Source organism: Drosophila nasuta, chromosome 3, assembly GCF_023558535.2.
Source record: "Drosophila nasuta strain 15112-1781.00 chromosome 3, ASM2355853v1, whole genome shotgun sequence".
Classification (NCBI taxonomy): Eukaryota; Metazoa; Arthropoda; class Insecta; order Diptera; family Drosophilidae; genus Drosophila; species Drosophila nasuta.
Genome location: NC_083457.1, coordinates 30,026,397 through 30,044,894, shown reverse-complemented (window position 1 = coordinate 30,044,894; position 18,498 = coordinate 30,026,397). Strand labels below are relative to the sequence as shown.

General features: G+C 43.1%; 1 protein-coding gene across 3 annotated transcripts in view; it reads right to left on the bottom strand.

The window, feature by feature from the left end:
- The window catches only part of LOC132790207 (protein prickle), a 72,475-nt gene that overhangs the window by 6,965 nt on the left and 47,012 nt on the right, over positions 1–18,498 (bottom strand). Inside the window, exon 2 of one of the 3 annotated variants that reach the window (XM_060798667.1) lies at positions 11,719–13,142. The exons of the other annotated variants lie outside the window; for them this stretch is intronic. Coding sequence (XP_060654650.1) covers positions 11,719–12,965 — 1,247 coding nt within the window. The 5' untranslated portion in view covers positions 12,966–13,142. The remainder of the gene's footprint in view (positions 1–11,718; positions 13,143–18,498) is intronic. 3 annotated transcript variants of the gene reach the window in all.

The window sequence follows — 18,498 nt, the reverse complement described above, 5'->3', positions numbered from 1 at the left end:
GTGTTAACATGCTGATGCATTGATCGGCTTTTAAAAGCTTCACTGATCGTAACAACAAAAGAAGTGTCCACGAGATTAAGTTGTAGAAAATAAATTATTATACAATATATAAAAAAAAGAGTCATTTATTTTCATATCATTATTATTATTTAATACTCTTCATTAATTAAAGAAACAGTTTTTTAAAGGATTTTAATAATTTATGTGTAGATCAAAATAAAAACATAGATTTTTTCGGTATTCACCATTTCGTCCCTCGACTTTAATTCCTATTTAAAAGTTTAAACTAGATTTCAATTGTAGCGCATACACAACTCGGGTTGTGGTGGCATTCAGCCGTTGCATGCACCATTTCATGCCAATGGTTGTTGTTTGTTGTTGTAGCTATCAAAGGATAACTGTGCATTGTCTGCGCATATGTAACTGTAGCTTCACTCGATTTGGTATGGGCGTAACCGCCTCTGACTCCCACTCCCACACCCACTCCCACCGAATATATACTATAGTATTCATGTGAATGTGTGAGTGCATTTGTGAGTAACTCACAACTGACTGTGTGTTTGTGTGTTGCTGTGTGCTCATGCGGGCTTTTTATCAAAACAATGTGGCCGCCCTTTTGTTGTTTTTTCGGGGCCATGCGAATTCTTTTTGTGTAGTCGCCATCCCTTTTTGCCAGTTGCCAGTTGCCAACGCTGTTTCCGTATCCGTATCCGCTTTAGCGATTGCAATTCCATTTCTAGTCCGCTGACTCTCTCTCTCTGTGGAGCTACTGATGTGTCAATATTGTGCGAGGCGGTTGCGTTTGCGGTTTGCCAGCAATTAATTGCGCAGATTTTGGCTTTTAACTGGCTGCGAGTGAACCCGCTCGGTCTAAAATGTAGTTTTCCCATTGTTTTATGGAGCGTCGACATTTGCATTTTTAAAGCGCATAACACACTGCGACCAGAGGGTAAAGAATGCGTGGCATCGAATTGCGGGCGTGGGATTGCCAAAAGGGAAACATTGCACGTGCAGCATCAGCTTCAGCTTCAGTTCGAGTTCCAGTTCCAGCTTTGCAGTCGCTGTCCCAATCGCAGTTGCAGTCACAGCTGGAGACAGATGCCAACGTCGGGGACCAAAAGTGTTGGCTGCTGTCAAATCAGCCGCATTCAAACTCAAATTACAAGCCAAACAAACGGCTGGCGGCACTCTCTGGCACACAGGGATTGCAATTGGGATTGGGATTGGGAGACTGCCGACTGTCCGACTGCCGGCAACACAGACCACAGACTGCCAGTTGCTGGTTGCTGGTTGCCAGTTGCCAGTTGCCGACTGCAACTGGGGACTGTTCGCTGGCTCTTTTCAAATGAAAAGCGCACCAAATGGCACTGCACAAAAACTGTGCCTAAACACAAATTTGTTGCATTGGAAAATGAGAGGATAGCTGCGCTGTTGCACTGTTGTACATTGAAGTCTTTTGAATTTATTGTGCGGTCAGTCAGCTGGGGCCGACTGTGCGGGCTCCAACTACTCCAAGCGGGGCTGGGCCGGGCCGTTTGGCGACCTGCATTTCTTTTCATTCGCGCGGCATTTTCGCAATTTACAAATTTATTGTTGACTGCAACGAATTGCGTAAAATTGCCAGCAATTGTGGCAAGTTTCAATTTGGTCTGCGCGTGTGTTTTCCGTTGTGTTGTACAGCACTCTTTTTTATTTTGCTCTCCCGCTCTCTTCAGGTTTATTAAGCCATTAAAGCTCGACTCGACTCGAATTGCCTTTGAAAATGGAAAGTGGCAGACTACACAGCACAGAGAGCGAGTGATGCTTAACATGTTTACCTGGCTTAGGCATTAGTGCAAACGCACAATTCGCAACAATGTTGCTGGCAACATGCTGCTGGCAACATTGGCATACCAAGAACACCCTTGAGATACATACGTACGTTTGCATAAAATGCAACACAATAAATGCGGGCATTGCCTGCGGGCAGCTGTTGCCAATGTTTGCTTTTGCATTTACCAAACTTTGTTGAGGCAGGGGAGAAGCAAAGGGAGAAGTTGGTAAAGTTGAAGTTGAAGGAGAAGAAGGGTTCAGTTTCAGGCTCACTTTGGCAGTCGTTGAACCAAAAAATAAAGAAAAAAAGAAGCATAAAACTGGTTTTGATTTCTCTAGACCCAATGCTTTTGGGCCCTAAAACTAGTTCAAAAGCGTTGCCATTGATAACCGCAACATTGCAACAGCGATGCTTGCTGCTTGCTGCTTGCAGCTGCCCCCAGCACGATCGTGTCAAGTGTGGCAACTACTACAACCGTGGTGGCTTAAGCACTCGCCATCTCCATTATGGCTTCAGCCTGAAGATCTCTCTATACTATATTTAGCTGGGCTGCTTATCGCTTGGCTGGCATCTAAATGAATGATCATTATATACGGCACGGCGAACGCGTTGACAAATTGCAATGTCGATGCCGCATTCGTTGCCTCAGCTCGGCTCTGCTCAGCTCTGCTCTTGATGGACGCTTCAATGACTGCTCCATGGACAGCCCAAGCAACAATTGCCACAGTCACTCAGTCAGTCAGTCAGTCTGTGTGGTTTCTGACTCATTTGTTAGCTAGGCCACAAATTTAGGTTAATGTCGAGCAACAAGCACAGCGAAAGTTTCCATTGATGCTTCTGCAGTCGCTACTGCTACAAATACTCAAATTATTTGCCATATCTCTGACCCCCACTATCAATTGCCAGCGACACATCATCTACCTACAGACCGACAGGTGGTCCCTTAAATGCCACAACATCCTGGTATTTGACCGGTGAGACTTGTTTAGTAAGTTTTACGATGTTGCTGCGACACAACAATTATTACTCGGGTTCCTGACGGGACGACTCCTCCTGGCAATGTACGGTGGCTTTTATTGTTTCGCAACAGCAGCAAATAACAAAGGACGATTCCGAGATACCGTGTGCTTAGATAAATTGTAATAAAGGGCATATACAGCTTGCGCATTGAAAAGGCAAATTTATGTGTTTCAAAATTGCGAGTAATAAAATAGGATATATTTTTAATATTTATTTTTTTAAATCTTAAACTTTACATGATAAAGAAATATGTTTACTCAACTTTAGATGTATTTCCGACATTAAACATTTCTCATTGATCTGTTTGTCTTTAAACAACATTTTTTATAGTAAGCATTTTTATTATTATTTTATATTCTTTAAATAGATATCTCATGCATATATTTCTCATTAAATTTTTAAGCTTTTTAAATTACAAAACCGCCTATGGTCATTCTTTTAAAGGGTATTCTCGTATATATGAATATAGTATCTGTGTAAAAGTTTTAGTGTCTGTGCATAAAGAACTATTCGTACACGAACTTCAGCAACTGCAAGTGGCTGGCTTTATTAAAAAAAATCCTGCCGGCAGGCAAGCTCACAACTAGTGCGATTGTCATAAACGATTTTTGAATTGACAATAAAAATTGCCGTAAACTTTATGGCGAACATGCTGAACACACGTACACACACACACAAACACACACACACACACACACATATTACTTGCGTCTAGAGCAGCAGCCCCCAGGTCCTCTTGCAGCACCTAGATCCCAACTTTCAGCCTCCAGCTCTCTTGGTCCCTTCTCCCCTTCCCGGCTGCTGTTGTGCATTGTGTCTGGCAGCAACGAGATACGTTACTCGGCATTGCAGCTCTATGTGGCACTGTGGTTGTCTGCCTTGTCAACATGACATTTGGCGTGTTGACATTTTTATTGACTTTGGCATCTACTCGTACTACGTTCCCTGGCAAACATTCCAACTTGTTGTTCTGTTCGCTCGTTCGTTTATTTGTTTGTTTGTTTGTGTGTTGCAGCTAAAAGTTGATTAAGAATGTCTGCCTGTCGAGTTCTATAGCCAGTCAGCCAGCCAGGCTGCTGATGGGATTGTGACTGGCACTAGAACTGTGGACCGAGAACTCTACTACTAGCTAGAGTGCAGGGACTGCGTGTGGTCAAGTATTGCATTTATTGCGTATACGCCAAGTGGCACTAATTGCAGCTAGCTGCGAAATGAGCATGAACACAAATAGAAATCAATTAAACGGTTAACTGTATATGAAAGTCAGCTGTTAATTTGTATGTTCAATTTAGAAAGTCGCGCATAAGCAAAATAATTGCATAATTTGTTCGGATCACAGGCAATTTTCACACCAAAGCACCGAAGCCCATGTTGTTGCCCGCCCAAACGAGCAGACGAACTTGTTGCTCCCAGGCTAAGAAGAGTCGAGAGACCAAAGAGCCAGAGTGAGAGGCCTCTGGCAAGAGAACAAATTGTTTGCTTATCTTTGGGTAACAAAGCTGACCAATTAATGTTGTTCCCTGGCAGCGTCAACAATGTTGCTGCAACATTTTCACAGTGTTGCATTTGCGCTTTTGCTGTTGTGCTCTGCTCTGCTAACGGCAACGAAAATTGTTTTCTGAGCGTGCAAATTTTCACAGCTGCTGCAACAGCAACAGCAACAGCAACAACTATGCCAGTAATTTTCCAACTGTCTGTCTTAGTATCTGTGTTGTGTTTGTGTTGTGTGCGGCAAACATCGAAGCAAAAGATGCCCCAACACTTCAACTTTAGCTTCGGCCTGAGACAACAGCATGAACAACACGAACAGTAACAACAACAGCAACACAGCAAAGACAACAACTTGAATGCGGGATCTCTTCAGTGCTCTCCAGAGTGTTCGTTGGAAACAAAAGCAGGTTTCAGAACTCATCTCTGCCGGAAAATGCATGGAAAACATTGAAGCGCAACTTGACTCGGTTCGATTCGGTGTTTTGTCTTGTTGTTCGTTGTTCGTTCATCGTTCAACGCTGCTTTGGCAGTGAAATTGCATCATCAATGCAAATTTGGCGCGTTAAATGCTGGTAACAGAGTGCTGCTGACATAACGGCCAATAATGTTGACCATGGTAATTGATTCGCAACGATTTTCTTTTTTATTTTCTCCCTCTTGCAACTAGCTATGTTAGTTTCACTCGACGAGTTCTAATTAATTTTTAACTCTTTGTAAATTCATCAAAATTGAAACGCATTTGTCTCGGGACGCCCACAGATCGACTGTCCTGCTCAGTCACTCTCTCTTCCTCTCTATCTCGTGCCCCCTCTCCACGTATTTCTCTCTTGCTCGCTGTCTGCGTGTGGCGGCCAAGTTGAAGTCCACATTAAGGCTGGCCCACGGGCAACCAGCAACCAGCAACCAACAACCAACTACCAACAAATACAGAAACAACATTCGATCGGTCGTTGTCTTTGGTCTATGAACTTGTTTTCTCATCTCCTCTCGTAGTTTTAATTGAAGCCGTGTCTTTGCTTTTTATGCTTTTTGTCTTCGTCGCCGTCGTCGTTGTCGTCTTCATCTTTGTCGCTCGTCGTTGTCTTCCTTTTCTTTTTCTTTTTTCGTGCTTCGTCTGGCTATTATAAATTATGCGGCTGCTTCGATTTTTATACATTAATGTTTCCTCAGTGCGTGGTGATTATGCTCAATTTTGTTTTTGACCATAATTACTTTGACGCTTGGCCCATCCATGTATCCGTTAACATTTCGGTCTTCATCTTCTTCTCTTCCACTTTTTTTTTGTAGTTGCTACGTTGTTGCTGTGTGTTTGTACAACAAATTGGCATTGATTGATATTTATTCCAGCTTTGGCACTCCAAAAACCAATTGTTCAACATGTAAGCACATAATCGTACGGGAAATGTTCAACGTTTTCATGCTGTGAATACGAGTGCTGATACTCAAAACTTATATTCATACTCACAGTGCTATTTGCAGACCTTGAAATGTTGCCAACAATAGTGATACTCTGAGCACTATTTAAGTGTTTGACTAAAACTATCGAATCGCGCTTTGAAGCATTTTGAAGGTCAAAAAGATTGAACATTTTTCGAGGCCAGATGTGGGAAAAATGAAGCAAGCTCCATGGCTATTAATATCACAGTCAGGCGAGTTATTAACTCTAACTTAATTTCAACATTGAGTGCAGATAAATCATTTGATTAGGTAAGCCAAGAGAGTGCCAATAGCTTGGAGTCTGCCACAATTATTAATGACATATCCAGACGTTAAACATGTCCACCCCACCGAACAACAGCAGCAGCAGCAGTAGAGTCAGTTCGGCTGTGGATGATTTATGTGCAACGCTTCTTAACAAAACTGTTCACAAATTAACCGTAATATGATTTACAGAAAGCCGCTTTGCTGCTGCTGCTGTGGTTGCTGCACCTTTTTCCCAGAGTGCAAGTTGCATGCTTTGATTTATGGCCAACTGCAATCGGAATCTAATTTCTTGGCCATTAACAAAACCAAACCTTGCTTCGTCTGGCCAAAACTGAGTCAAAGCAGTGCGGCGTCGAGTCTAGTAGGAGAATCTGCTGCCTACGCAGCATGAAAGTCTCTGTAATTTGAACTCCAACTGCGCAACATCTCGTGCTTGATGTTGTTGTAGCTGTTTGGGATGCAACAACACACGACGACGACGACGACAAGCTTAAAAATTAAGCAAGAACTTTTGGCAAAATGTTGACAAAGTCAACGGTAACTTTAGTCTCTTGAACTTGGTTGTGTGTAACTGCAATGCTGTTGCAACTTGTCAGCAGAACATGGCAAATAATTAGCTGCTAATTGCTTTTATGAGTGCATGACATTCCCAATTGATGGCTAATGATAAACGGAAGAGGCTCCTCGAGGATTCACTCGACTGCCATGATTGGCAGTTTAAGGGGCAGTCATTGCTAACGGTAAACAATCATACGATTTGCGGCTATTACGAGTGGTAACTCGATAAGGTCGCCAACATATCAAATGCATATAGACAACGATAAAGCGCAACACCTTGTTGCTGTTGTTGTTGCTGGCCCCAAAAAAAAGCTCTTATCATGATTAGAAATTCACCGCCTTTTGCTGCACTTGCATTGCAGAAACCAGAAACCACCAGCTTGGGGCAAGAAGCAGCAGCAGCAGCTGGAGCAGCAAGTTCAACGGCTAACGTGGCAGGAATGCAAAGAGTGTTAAAGCTATCCCTCTGCCTTCTCTTGCCACTTTGCAACTGCAGCACTGACCAGTGCCACTGCCATTGCCAGTGCCACTAAGTAAGTGGCTCGTCGAGTGGCATGCAGGCAATTTAAATGCAAAGCCTGCAAAGGCCTCGCCAAAGTGAAGCTGTCAATGAAAATTACGCGCGGTTTTTCCTTTCTTTCTCCAGCTGCCTCTGTCTATCAGGCAATAAATTTATTGCACTGCGTGCGTGTGTGTGTATGCGTTAAATGTTTATTTAATTAGCGAGAAATGCATTAAGTGATTTGTTGCCTCTTAATATGCGCCATCAAGCCATTAAGCTGCTCCTGGAATGCCGCCGCCTCGGAATGTTGCCCAAATAATAAGCCATATCAACGAAAATGTAACACAGATCGTAGCTCTGTCATTCAACTGTCAACTTTTTGGCAACAAAAGCCCACAGCGAGCAATCTGCATAATGCCAAAATACGCACTTCTCTTCGAAGAGTTTAGCTGTGTATTTCACTCCATGGCCAATTGGTTTTGACGTGGGCGCAGACAAGTTGAAGCCCAAACAAAATGTATCATGAGTCGGCAGAAAGGGGAATTCTACACGGATTTTTGGTTTTCTAAACTGATTTCAATTTCTTTAGAGCCTCAGTCGAATCAGACACGGCCGCTCTGACACTTTGACAGCTGCTTAAGCGCTTTGAAAAATGCTGCGAGGCAAAGGCAAAGCCAAAGGGCTAACTCACTCTTATGGCCATTATCGCAGCTTCAAATCACGCTTAACAAAATCTACAATTAATATGCGACGCAATTGTTGAGCCTCTCTCTCCCTAGCTCCGTAATTAGCATGGTGAGCATGCGCGAAAGCGACAGACTGAGAGACAGAGGGAGACGTAAAGAGGCGGCAACATTTCGCAAAAAATTACTTTAATGGCCTGTCTTATTTTCACATTACTACGGCAGAGCGACAAAAAAAAAACAAAATCATATTTTATCGCTTTGCATAAATAAATCACGAGGCGGCTTCACTTGTTTGTTGCACCTCTCACTCGCTCTTGCTCTATCTCTCTCGCTCTTGTCTGGCGCCGTCTTCGTCTGGCGTTTGTGGCAAGCAAATGGCAAATGGAACTCGGCAAGTTGGCAACTTGGCCAATTGTCTGGCAAGTCATACAAGTTTCCAGCACACTCACAAGATTTGTTGCGTTTTGTTATTGTAATTAAGTTGCATCTGCAGTGAATGCAACAGCATCAACAGCATCAACAGCACCATGCCCCATGCCGCATGCCACATACAGAAATGCCTCAGTAACGCCCCAAAGTCATTTGTCAGTCGCTTTTGGCTCAAGCAACAAAATGTGCCAGTGGAGCTCTTGACTCCGAGTCTGAATTTGTTGCAACAGTTGTTCGTTCAACAACTGCAGCGCCGAGTGCCCTTAATGGCTTTGTTAATTAAAAAAACAAAATCAATATGAATGTGTGTGCTCGCCAGCGCGGTATGTCGAGAGGCGTTTGCAGTGACAAATAACCCTCTTGCCATTGCAAATTTATGCCGATCTAGGATTGATAAGATCCCACAAACCAGATGCAAGTACTATAATTTATTCATAATAAAAAAACTGCAATTCAATTTTTATACCCGCTACCCATAGGGTAGAAGGGTATTATAACTTTGTGCCGGCAGGAAATGTATGTAACAGGTAGAAGGAGGCATCTCCGACCCTATAAAGTATATATATTCTTGATCAGCGTCAACAGCCGAGACGATCTAGCCATGTCCGTCTGTCCGTCTGTGTGTCTGTCCGTCTGTCCGTCTGTCCGTATGAAACACTGGATCTCAGAGACTATAAGAGATAGAGCTATAATTTTTTTTCGACAGCATTTGTTATGTTTGCACGCAGATCAAGTTTGTTTCAAATTTTTGCCACGCCCACTTCCGCCCCCGCAAATCAAAAAAATCGAAATACAAGCGTAATTTTAAAGCTAGAGTCGCGAATTTTGGTATATACAATATTTACTATAGTAGTTATGATTCCTGAAAATTTGGTTCCGATCAGATAAAATTTGTCGAAGTTATTAAAGAAATACTTTTGTATGGGCAAAAACGCCTACTTACTAGGGGTCTTAGTTGCTTTGGCTGACAATCTGGTATATTGTGCCGTCTATGGTATATTTTGAATGTGGTACTATGTCGATATACCAAATATACCATTTGGTATATTTTTAGTATTTTTGCAGTATATTCGGTATATTTTGAGAAAATACAGCAAAATATGTTTCTTTTATTCAAAATGGGTAGCGGGTATCTCACAGTCGAGTACACTCGACTGTAGCTTTCTTACTTGTTATTACCAACTCTTGGTGCACATTTTATTACACTGCGCGTTGTTTAATAGCTCACTAGTAAAATCTATGTACTCCGCTTTTATAGTTGATGTGGTAAATCAGTTGGTTGACACTGCACACAATAAAATGTGCAGATTATCTAAAATTCTCTTTTAGTTAATTGCTACGAGAATTCTTATGCAAGTACTTAATACTCGTCTTTGGCTAATAATGTTTTGAGACATCATTTTTGTCATTTAAAAAAGCAAATGAATCGAGAAAAAAAGGTAGCTAACATGCTATAAAACGAATGACTTGAAGAGATTGCTTTAAGCCAAGTAAAAGACGAAGTAAAGCCAAAGATTTATGCAACTGTCGATGGTAGTTAAGATTGAATTGAATGCTTAGACACGAGCTGAGCACAACTTCATTGCTAAGCCAAGAGCAGAATGTGGATGCGACTGCTAAATGCAATTTCTGCAAAACCTGAAGCTATTAACAAGAACAACAACAACACGATGGCAATGGCGATGTCGACGACGACTTTAGGATCAAGTTGGACGACCAGAGCAAGTAAATGCTGCAACTTAAATGATTGGCTGGCAATTTTTTAATAACTTCATTAACAGTTGCACCGTGGCCAGCAATTAAAATGCTCGCTGTATCAGTGGGTGCATTAAAAACTGGTGGCAAACGCTATTTGCACTTGCACAGCAGCAAGTTAAATGCCACTGCCAAATCTGATCTGAGCGAACTAAGCCAGACAGACGCTCTCTCACGTCTCTCACTCTCCGCGCCGCGCCGCGGGCTAATTTGCTTATTCTCGCGTGTGGCAAATAGCAGCAGCGGCTACTGAAAATTCATAGCCAGATTCTTAGTTTGTTGCCGCTGTTGGCAGTTGCCTGTCAGGCCGCATCAAAACGGCGTCTGTTATTATTATTAATTATGCTTTGAGTGCGTTTTGTACTACATACATAAAGCTCTACAGTTAGGGTTACCTTTTCTGTTGGCAGTTCATTTGAAATGCATTGATTTGGCAGAAAATGCCGCGAAAGCCTGTAATTTAAATACTCCTTCTACCTTTTTTTGCAGTTCATGTTGCTCACACGGCAACAGCATCAACTAATTGAGCTGTGTTTTTTGTGCTGCTGCTAAGCATTAGCTTTAAGTTTGCCCCGTTTGGTCGCATATATTAACTTTGACTCAAGTTCGTTGCCTAAGTCTTTTGTTTTGCCATGCATAGTAAATCAACACAAAATAGAAGCAGCGGCAGCAGCACAACGATGACATCGTCTATAACGTCTGGCCTCAGAATATATATGCAATATTTTTGCGCTCGACTGCGGTCAAAAAGGAAATGTCATGACACTGAAAACAATTGCAGTGCTTTGGGCTCCTTAAAATGTTTGAATGAAATACTTGACTGCAGTTCCACCAACGTTCCAGGCGCTCTTTTTCAGCCTGGATGTCTGGGCAGCGCCCATATTTCATAAGCTGCGTGCTGCACAAACACAATAACTTAGGGCCAACGATATTTGCATGGCATTATGCACAATCATGACATGAGCCGTAACAGCAGCAACAAAAACAACAGCGGCAACAACAGCAACTCCTGCTCATGTTTATGTAAAGCGAGCCGCGCCAGACAAAGGCACTGGTAAATCACACTTTGGCAATCGTTGTTGCTATCGCTTCGCTATTGCTATTGCCGTTGATAATACTATGGCCATTGTTGTTGTTGTAACAGGCGGCGTATGCGTAACTTGAGAATGAAACGCCATTGTCGCAGTGGATGTCGCTGTTGTTGCTGCTGCTGTCGCTCAGTTTGCTGCTGTGAGTGATGCGCATGCACGGCAACAGCGCGTTCAATAAACAAGCGAAACCGGCCAGAAACTCAGCCAGCCAAGCAGAACAGCAAACAGCCAAGAGCCAAGAGACATGAGACACAAGACAGGAGACAGTAGACAAGACACAAGAGACAGGAGACAGAAGACAAGAGACAAGAGCCACGAGAGCTAACAGTCAGGCATCTCGCAGTGGTTTCAATTTCAGCCAAACCTATAGAGAACAAGTTGTTGTTGCTGTTGTGCGTTGCTGTTATGCGTTGCTGCTGCTGCCATTGCGTGCAGTTTGCGGTTTCGTAGCGAAGCAGAACACGCAATGTGTGTTCATTGACTTCTGGCTGCCAACTTGCGCAACAAGTTGTTGCTGTCTCTGCGGCTGCCGGGTAATCAATCATTATTTGCACAGGGCACAGCAGCAACCACCGGCAGCAACCACTTGAAAAGTTATGCATTTAAATTGTCAGCGCACGGGGCTAAAGCGAAATTGCATCTGACAAATGATCAGCAAAAGTTACTCACTCATTTGGCTCCTGCTGAGAGGATCCATTGGCTGCTCCTTCAACTCCGGCCGCTGCTCCTGTGGCCGCTTCACAATTGCCGACAACCACTTCCGGTGTCAGTTGAGCGGCCTCCGAAATGACGGAGCTGTCCAGCTCATTGAAAGTGAAACTGATATCATGCGGATCCTTAAACGGCTTCATGCTGCGCGGCAAACTTCGCTGTCGCAGGCTCAAATTCAGAAACTTAAGATCGCTGTCGGTCAACGGTTGCAACGGTGTCGAAACTGTTGCAGTTGCAGTGGCTGTTGTTGTTGTGCGTGCGGGTGGCGGTGGTGCCGCGCGTTGTTGCTTCTGCTTCGGTGGCAACGCTGGCTTCGGCTCATCCAGCAGCTCCTCCTCCGACTGCTCAATGATCTCCAACACCTGCGCCGTGCTCGCCGATTCCAGCTCCATGTTGTAGTACTTGGCAATGTGTTCGGTGGCATCGGTTGGATTGTAGTTTTTGCCGCGTATCAGATCGCCCAAGTGATCCGCATCGATGCCAAAGAGAAACGGGTCATCGAGCACCGTCACCTTGGCATTCCTTTGAGTTGGTTCATCCTGCGACTGCTGTTGCTGCGATTGTTGCTCCTTTTGTTCCTTGGACTCTTTCGAGTCTTTGTGCTTTCCCTCGCCCTTGACATGGGCACGCAGCGAGCGTAGCAGCTTTTTACTGCGCCTCGGCGTTGTTGTCGAGGTTTCGCATTTGGCGGGAAACAGCGGACGATTCGATGTTGGAGCTGCAACAGCAGTTGCAAGGCGCTTTTTGCTGTGGCTCGTCTGTTGGCCGCTATCGCCCAGATCGATGCCATCGTCCGCATCTTCGTTGGCATCTAATTGCGCTGCGATAAAATCGCCAAAGCCATAGCCAATGCCAACCGTATCGTAGTCATCGACCGTTCCCGTCAATTGGCAGTTATTGTTGTTGCTGTTGCTGTTGCTGCCGTTGGCATTGTCATTTTCATGATTAGCCTCGTTGGCGCTGCCGCTGGCCGCCAGTCGCTGGGCAGCCGCCTTGCTATAGAGCTGTCGATAATATTTCTGCTGGTCGCCATACAAGAAGCAGACGCGCCACCATTGTTTGCATGCCAGCAAATTGGCGGTACGTGGCACCACCGCTGGCTCCAGGTTGCCCGTTGTTGCAGCATTTGCTGTTGTTGTTGTGGCTGCTGCTGCGGCTGTTGCTTCTGTGGATGCTGCTGCTGTTGCTGCTGACAGGCTGCTCATGTTGCCAGCTCTGCTTATTATTATTGTTCTTGACTTGTAATTACTTTCAGTGCTTCACTTGGTCTGCTTACAGACCTTTGCTCGTTAGCATCTTACTTGTTTTGCTTTCTTTTTTGGTTAACTTCGTTTTGGTTAATAAATTTTCATGTTGTTTTTTCGTTTTTATCGTTTGCTTTTCTGTTTGGAAAATTAATGTATATTTAAATTTTTATAGCTTTATTTTTTCGTTCGGCAATTTATTGGCCACATTGTCACGAGGCGATACACAAATACCACACTAATTGCCCTGAGCTCAGCTCACAATTTATTATTAAAAGCTTTTTCCACTTTCACACCGAAGCTGAAAAGGAAAATTGAATGCAACTTTGATCGATCGCCCCAGCGGCCCATACATAATCGACTTTCGAATGCCAAAGGCTCATTTGGTATTCAAGAGGCTTGGCTCAGAACAAAGCAGAAGTGGCCAACAGAGAATCTAACACTTTCCAACTGGCATCGATAGATAGCATCGCATCGCAGTCTGCCTGTCAGCTAGAATGGAAAACAACACAACACAACACAACACGAAGCGAGTTGCAGTTCAAGTTGAAGTTGCTGCTGCACACGGAAGCAATCGATCGATGCAGTTGCTGCTGTTGCAGTTGAAGCTAATCAAATTTGCAGACATTGCCTCCGTTTACACAGCGAAAAGTGCTGCAGAGTCGCCTAATAATGATGGCTTGACTTCACCTCTTTTTGCTTCGCTTTGCTTTGCTTTTGCTTTGCAAATAGCAAAGTGTACACATTTACCACTAGACGATGGTGGGATGGAGGGCGATTAGTCACGCCTCTAATAAAGATAGCAAGCATGTAGCTGCTGATGCTGCTGCTGTAGCTGCTGGATAACTCTGAGCCAAGTCAGTCTTCCATGCAATGGCGATGCCCTTGTCAGATAATAATAACTTCATCTTCATCATCATCATCATCGTCATCATCCGCCGCAGCAGCAGCATCATCAACAGCGGGTAGCATCCCATAAGTTGCATTGGCGGCCACTTTGAGTGCTGACCAAAAGCCTTGGCAGCAATTGCAGCTTAGCAACTGTCAGCCAGTGCATACGCGTGTGTGTGAGTGTGTGTGTTAGCGTGTGCATTAAGCCGCTTTGCGCTTAGTGCTCTTAGACTCTCTTTTTGAGCCATCAGCAAAGAAGGCGTTGTCCAGGCGACTAATGGATCCAGCTCATATTATTGGCATTAGCTTGGAGTTATGAAAGCAACTGCAACAGCAATAACCACAAGAAGAAAAACTTAAACAGCTCAGCATGTGTAAGTTGTGTGTGAATAAGATATAAAGTGAGTTTGACACACAGCTGCCCATCAAGGCAAGACACAACAAAACAAAGAATTCAACTTCTGTTTGCCTCTGACTTAATTTCTGTGAAATGAACTCGTCTAACCGAGTTAGCTGGCATACGTGCACATAATTGAATTATAAACAACAACAACAACAACAAGAGAGCGGCAAATGCAATCATAACTGGACGACGCCTACATAAACAAACCAGAAACTGGCATTTGGCTTCCGGTAAAAAACAGAAACTGAAGATGATTTCCAGCCAAACAACTGCATTTCAAATAACAACAACAGCAACCACTGCATTGAGAGCAATAACGTCAACAATAATAACAACAATGTGCTGAACAAGCAACAGAAAGAAAAAAAACCACAGCACGCGATGTGAATGTGGGCAGTTTTTTGAATTCGCAGTTAGAGAACGATGCAACAATCTTCACTTGCCGCAGCGGGTGTGATTAGGCCGCTGAACGAGAGTTGTTGCTGCTGAGCGTTGTTTGCTGCTGGTGGCTGGTAAACCAGTTCATCCTCCATCCCCCCATCTACCAACCAGTCTACCAGTCTGCCAGTCAATGATTTCCCAAAGAAATGCCGCAGTCTAGGAAGCATCTCTCTCACATTCACATGCAGCTTAGAGTCAGAAAAGAGTCTCAACTACGTTCAATTGCATGTGATTAAAACGCGATCATACAATAATCATATAAAAACTGGCAACTCGAAGAGAATTTGTATGCTTCGCTTCACATCGAAGCACTAATACACTTTAAGCTATTAAATTCATTAGATGATATTTATATTTTCCCGTTAAAAATATTTTTTTTTTATCTTGTAAATTATGGCAGACTTTTATGTTGCAACTTTAACAACTTATCTCATCCTATAATTTAAAAATACATTTAAAACCAAACCATATCATAATAAATAAATGACTCTCCCATAACTTACTATATAACATCATTAATGCAAATAATGCCATTAAAGCAGCTATTTAATTGATTGAAAATTCGGCGCATATAAAAGCGTTTATTAGTGTTAATTTCTATACGTGAAATACTATCTATTATTCTCTCTTCGATTTATTGAATTATTTGTGAAGAAAGGCATATTAATAATTAATAGCTCGGCATTTCTTTTGGTTCCTTTTTGTGTGTGCTCGATTTCAATGACCATCGACATGAAATACCTTTGAGAGAAAATTGCTGTCAGCAGCAAAAATAATAATTAAATAAAATAATATTGAGCATCGTATGAATATATCCGGTAAGAAAGTTGGACATAATGTGTTACCAACATAATGATGAAGCTGTTTTAACCCAGTCAGGCCCAACTAAATCGAGTCGAGTGCTTTGTGATCTTCTCAGCAGACAAACAAAAAACAGCAAACGACTTAAGCATTTTGCCGCACAAAGACTTCCGGCGATGCCGACGTCGATGTCGATGCCGATCAACTTGATGCGATGCTGTGTGCCCAAGTGTGTGTGAGAGAGATTGGGAGGGGTTAGGTGACTGCAGGCACCGTTAGTATTTATTGATACTAGACGGACGGACGAACATGTGTAAGCGACGCGATCGGTGTCGCGATAGTCAGTGCATAATTTATCAATAAAATACGATAGTTTATGTTAAGTGAGTTGACCCAATGGCCGGCAACGGCCAACTAATTGATTGGAATCGATGCTGCTATTGCTTTAACAGTTGCCGTTGCCAACGAGTTGTATGAGCTATGCAATATTTTGCATTTGCACTAAATATGATACTCAAGTTTTGACAGAGCAAACTGAAAGCAGTGGCTAGTAACTTTTTTCTCCTACTTTAGCTCCAACTTCATTGCTGGCGGCGCTGCCATCAATCCCCAGCTGCAATTGCAGCATGTCTGCTACGTCTGGCTAGTTTTATTGTGCCTTTTATTATTCTGTACTTTTATTATTATTATTACAATTGTTGTTGTTCATTTTGCTGGTGTTGCTGCTGCTGCTGCAATGAAACATTTGTCAAGCTTCAAGTTGTTCAATGCCGCTGGCGGTTTTCTCCTTGCGTGGAAAAATGCGTGGCGAATGCAGACAGGCAATTAATATTATTGTTATTTATGCATATTTCTGTAAGTGCAGCTCACTTAATTTGTGGCAATGCAGGTTATAAAGTCAATTGCTTTGTCTTGGTTTACTTTCAGCCACATTCGTAATGATGCCAAATTAAGGCAGACTGACAAACGATTAGCTTAGAGTAGACCGGAAATCTACGGTGGCTTCATCAGCTTGAGGTCAGTTGAAGATTATTATTGTAAGCCGGATATCTCAGCCCATTCGCTCTCTCTTCGCTCTCTCTCTCTCTATAAGCCAGTCACTCTCTTATCTAGGACATCTAACAACCTGAAGCACTTGAAGCCCACGCCTTTTCACGACTTTGAACTAATAACGCCCTTTTGTTGCAGTTTTTTGTCTCGGACGCCCACACGAAACATGGTCGACAGCCAACGCAAAGAGTGCAACAGAAGCCGCATCGAGTAACGACAACAATACAATCCTCAGATTCGACTATAAAAAAAAAATGGTAACCGCAAAGTCGAATTCTTAGTATGTGAAGTGGCAACCTAGAAAGCCTCACTTATGTTTGGCTCAAATTGTGTGTTATCAGAAATCTCTCATTTTCGAGTCAGACAATGCCACGAGCTGCACAAGTTTAGTTATCGGCTTAGGCCCAATGTGACTCTAGATTTGTAGAAAGCCGCAGACATGACAACTCATTTAGCCTCGACCTCTCTCTCTTTCGTTCATTCGGCATTGGAATACTCTGTAAAACTGTAAATTTCATAATTGTATACAACGCAGAGAAGTGGAGTTGCAGATGGATCAAAGTCATAACTGTGGGCCCCCAAATGGTATGGAATAGAATAAGAATAAAGTGGCAGCAGCAGCAGCAGCACACACAATGCCACAACCAACCAGCTGACACATATTCGATATTAACATACGAATGCCATGAGTACAAAGAGAAATATGTATTTAATAACAGGCGCTACAATGCACAATTTTCCAGTTATAACTTAACTGTACTCCCCAAGCTGCAGAGTTAGTTAGCTGCTGCTTGCTAGAATAGATCGTCAGAGTGGAAGAGTTGAAGATGAAGACGACAACCGCGCCCGCTAATGGATTAACTTGTTTGTAGACTTTATGTGGCTGCGCTGCTTGAACTATAATTTAAGAGTGTGCCCAACTCTGGCCTCCCAACACACACATACAGAATGTCTGCTGTGGAAATTCTAATAGCACAGTTTAGACTTGGGCATCGGCTTAGTCTTAATCTTAGGCCCAAAAATGCTTTTAGCTCGCCTGGCCAAACTAGTTTCCGTCTGAAGCGGTCTAATGAGCCATTGTCTTGCTGGCGTTTGTTGCTCTTGGCTCATATTTCATTGGGCTGATAATAATCTAACGCCTCTGCTAATGGCCGAGGCCCCCAACTTGGTCATTAAGTTGTAGCAGCGTGCAAAACGCTTCATGTCTGGCAAATTGATTGCATTTTAAATGAGTTCGGGGATTTTAATTGAATAAAGGGAAAAGACAAATACGAAAAATCGCATCCAATAAAAGTCACACTTTCAGCGACTGCAGCGTGGGCGTTGTTGCAATTGCAATTGCCGTTGCACATACTTTAATTTAATTAAATGCGAGGCAAGTCTCTTATCTGTTGGAAGCCGAGCGCATCCGTGTAGAATGTCAACTGCAATCAAATTGCAAAACATGCGACGAGTCGCGTCTGCTCCATTTACACATTTGTGCAGATTGCTTGCGATCTATTTGCGTTTTGCTAAACCAAAAAAAAAAATCGGCACAAGCCGCCCAGAGCGATGGATGTGAACCAGTTGTTATCTATTTGGAAGATGATTTGCACGCTAACACAAGCTGACAGCTTGACAGCTACAATTGCACTCGACTCATCAATGGTGATGATCATCGCATCGGTGATGATGATGATGATGATGTTGGCTGGTCAGTCTGGTCAATTGAAGCAACGGCAACTTGTTCGAGCTGACTGCAATATCATTCATCATCGCTCTAGAAATTTGCGCCCATTCTCAGCAGCTCATAGTGGGGCATCATTAACGGTCATAAGATATAACTTCCTCATTTAAATAGTCGTAATGTTGCCTAATTAATTTACGAGCAGTTTTTGCCTTTTTTTTTGGTCTCTCTTTATGATTTAT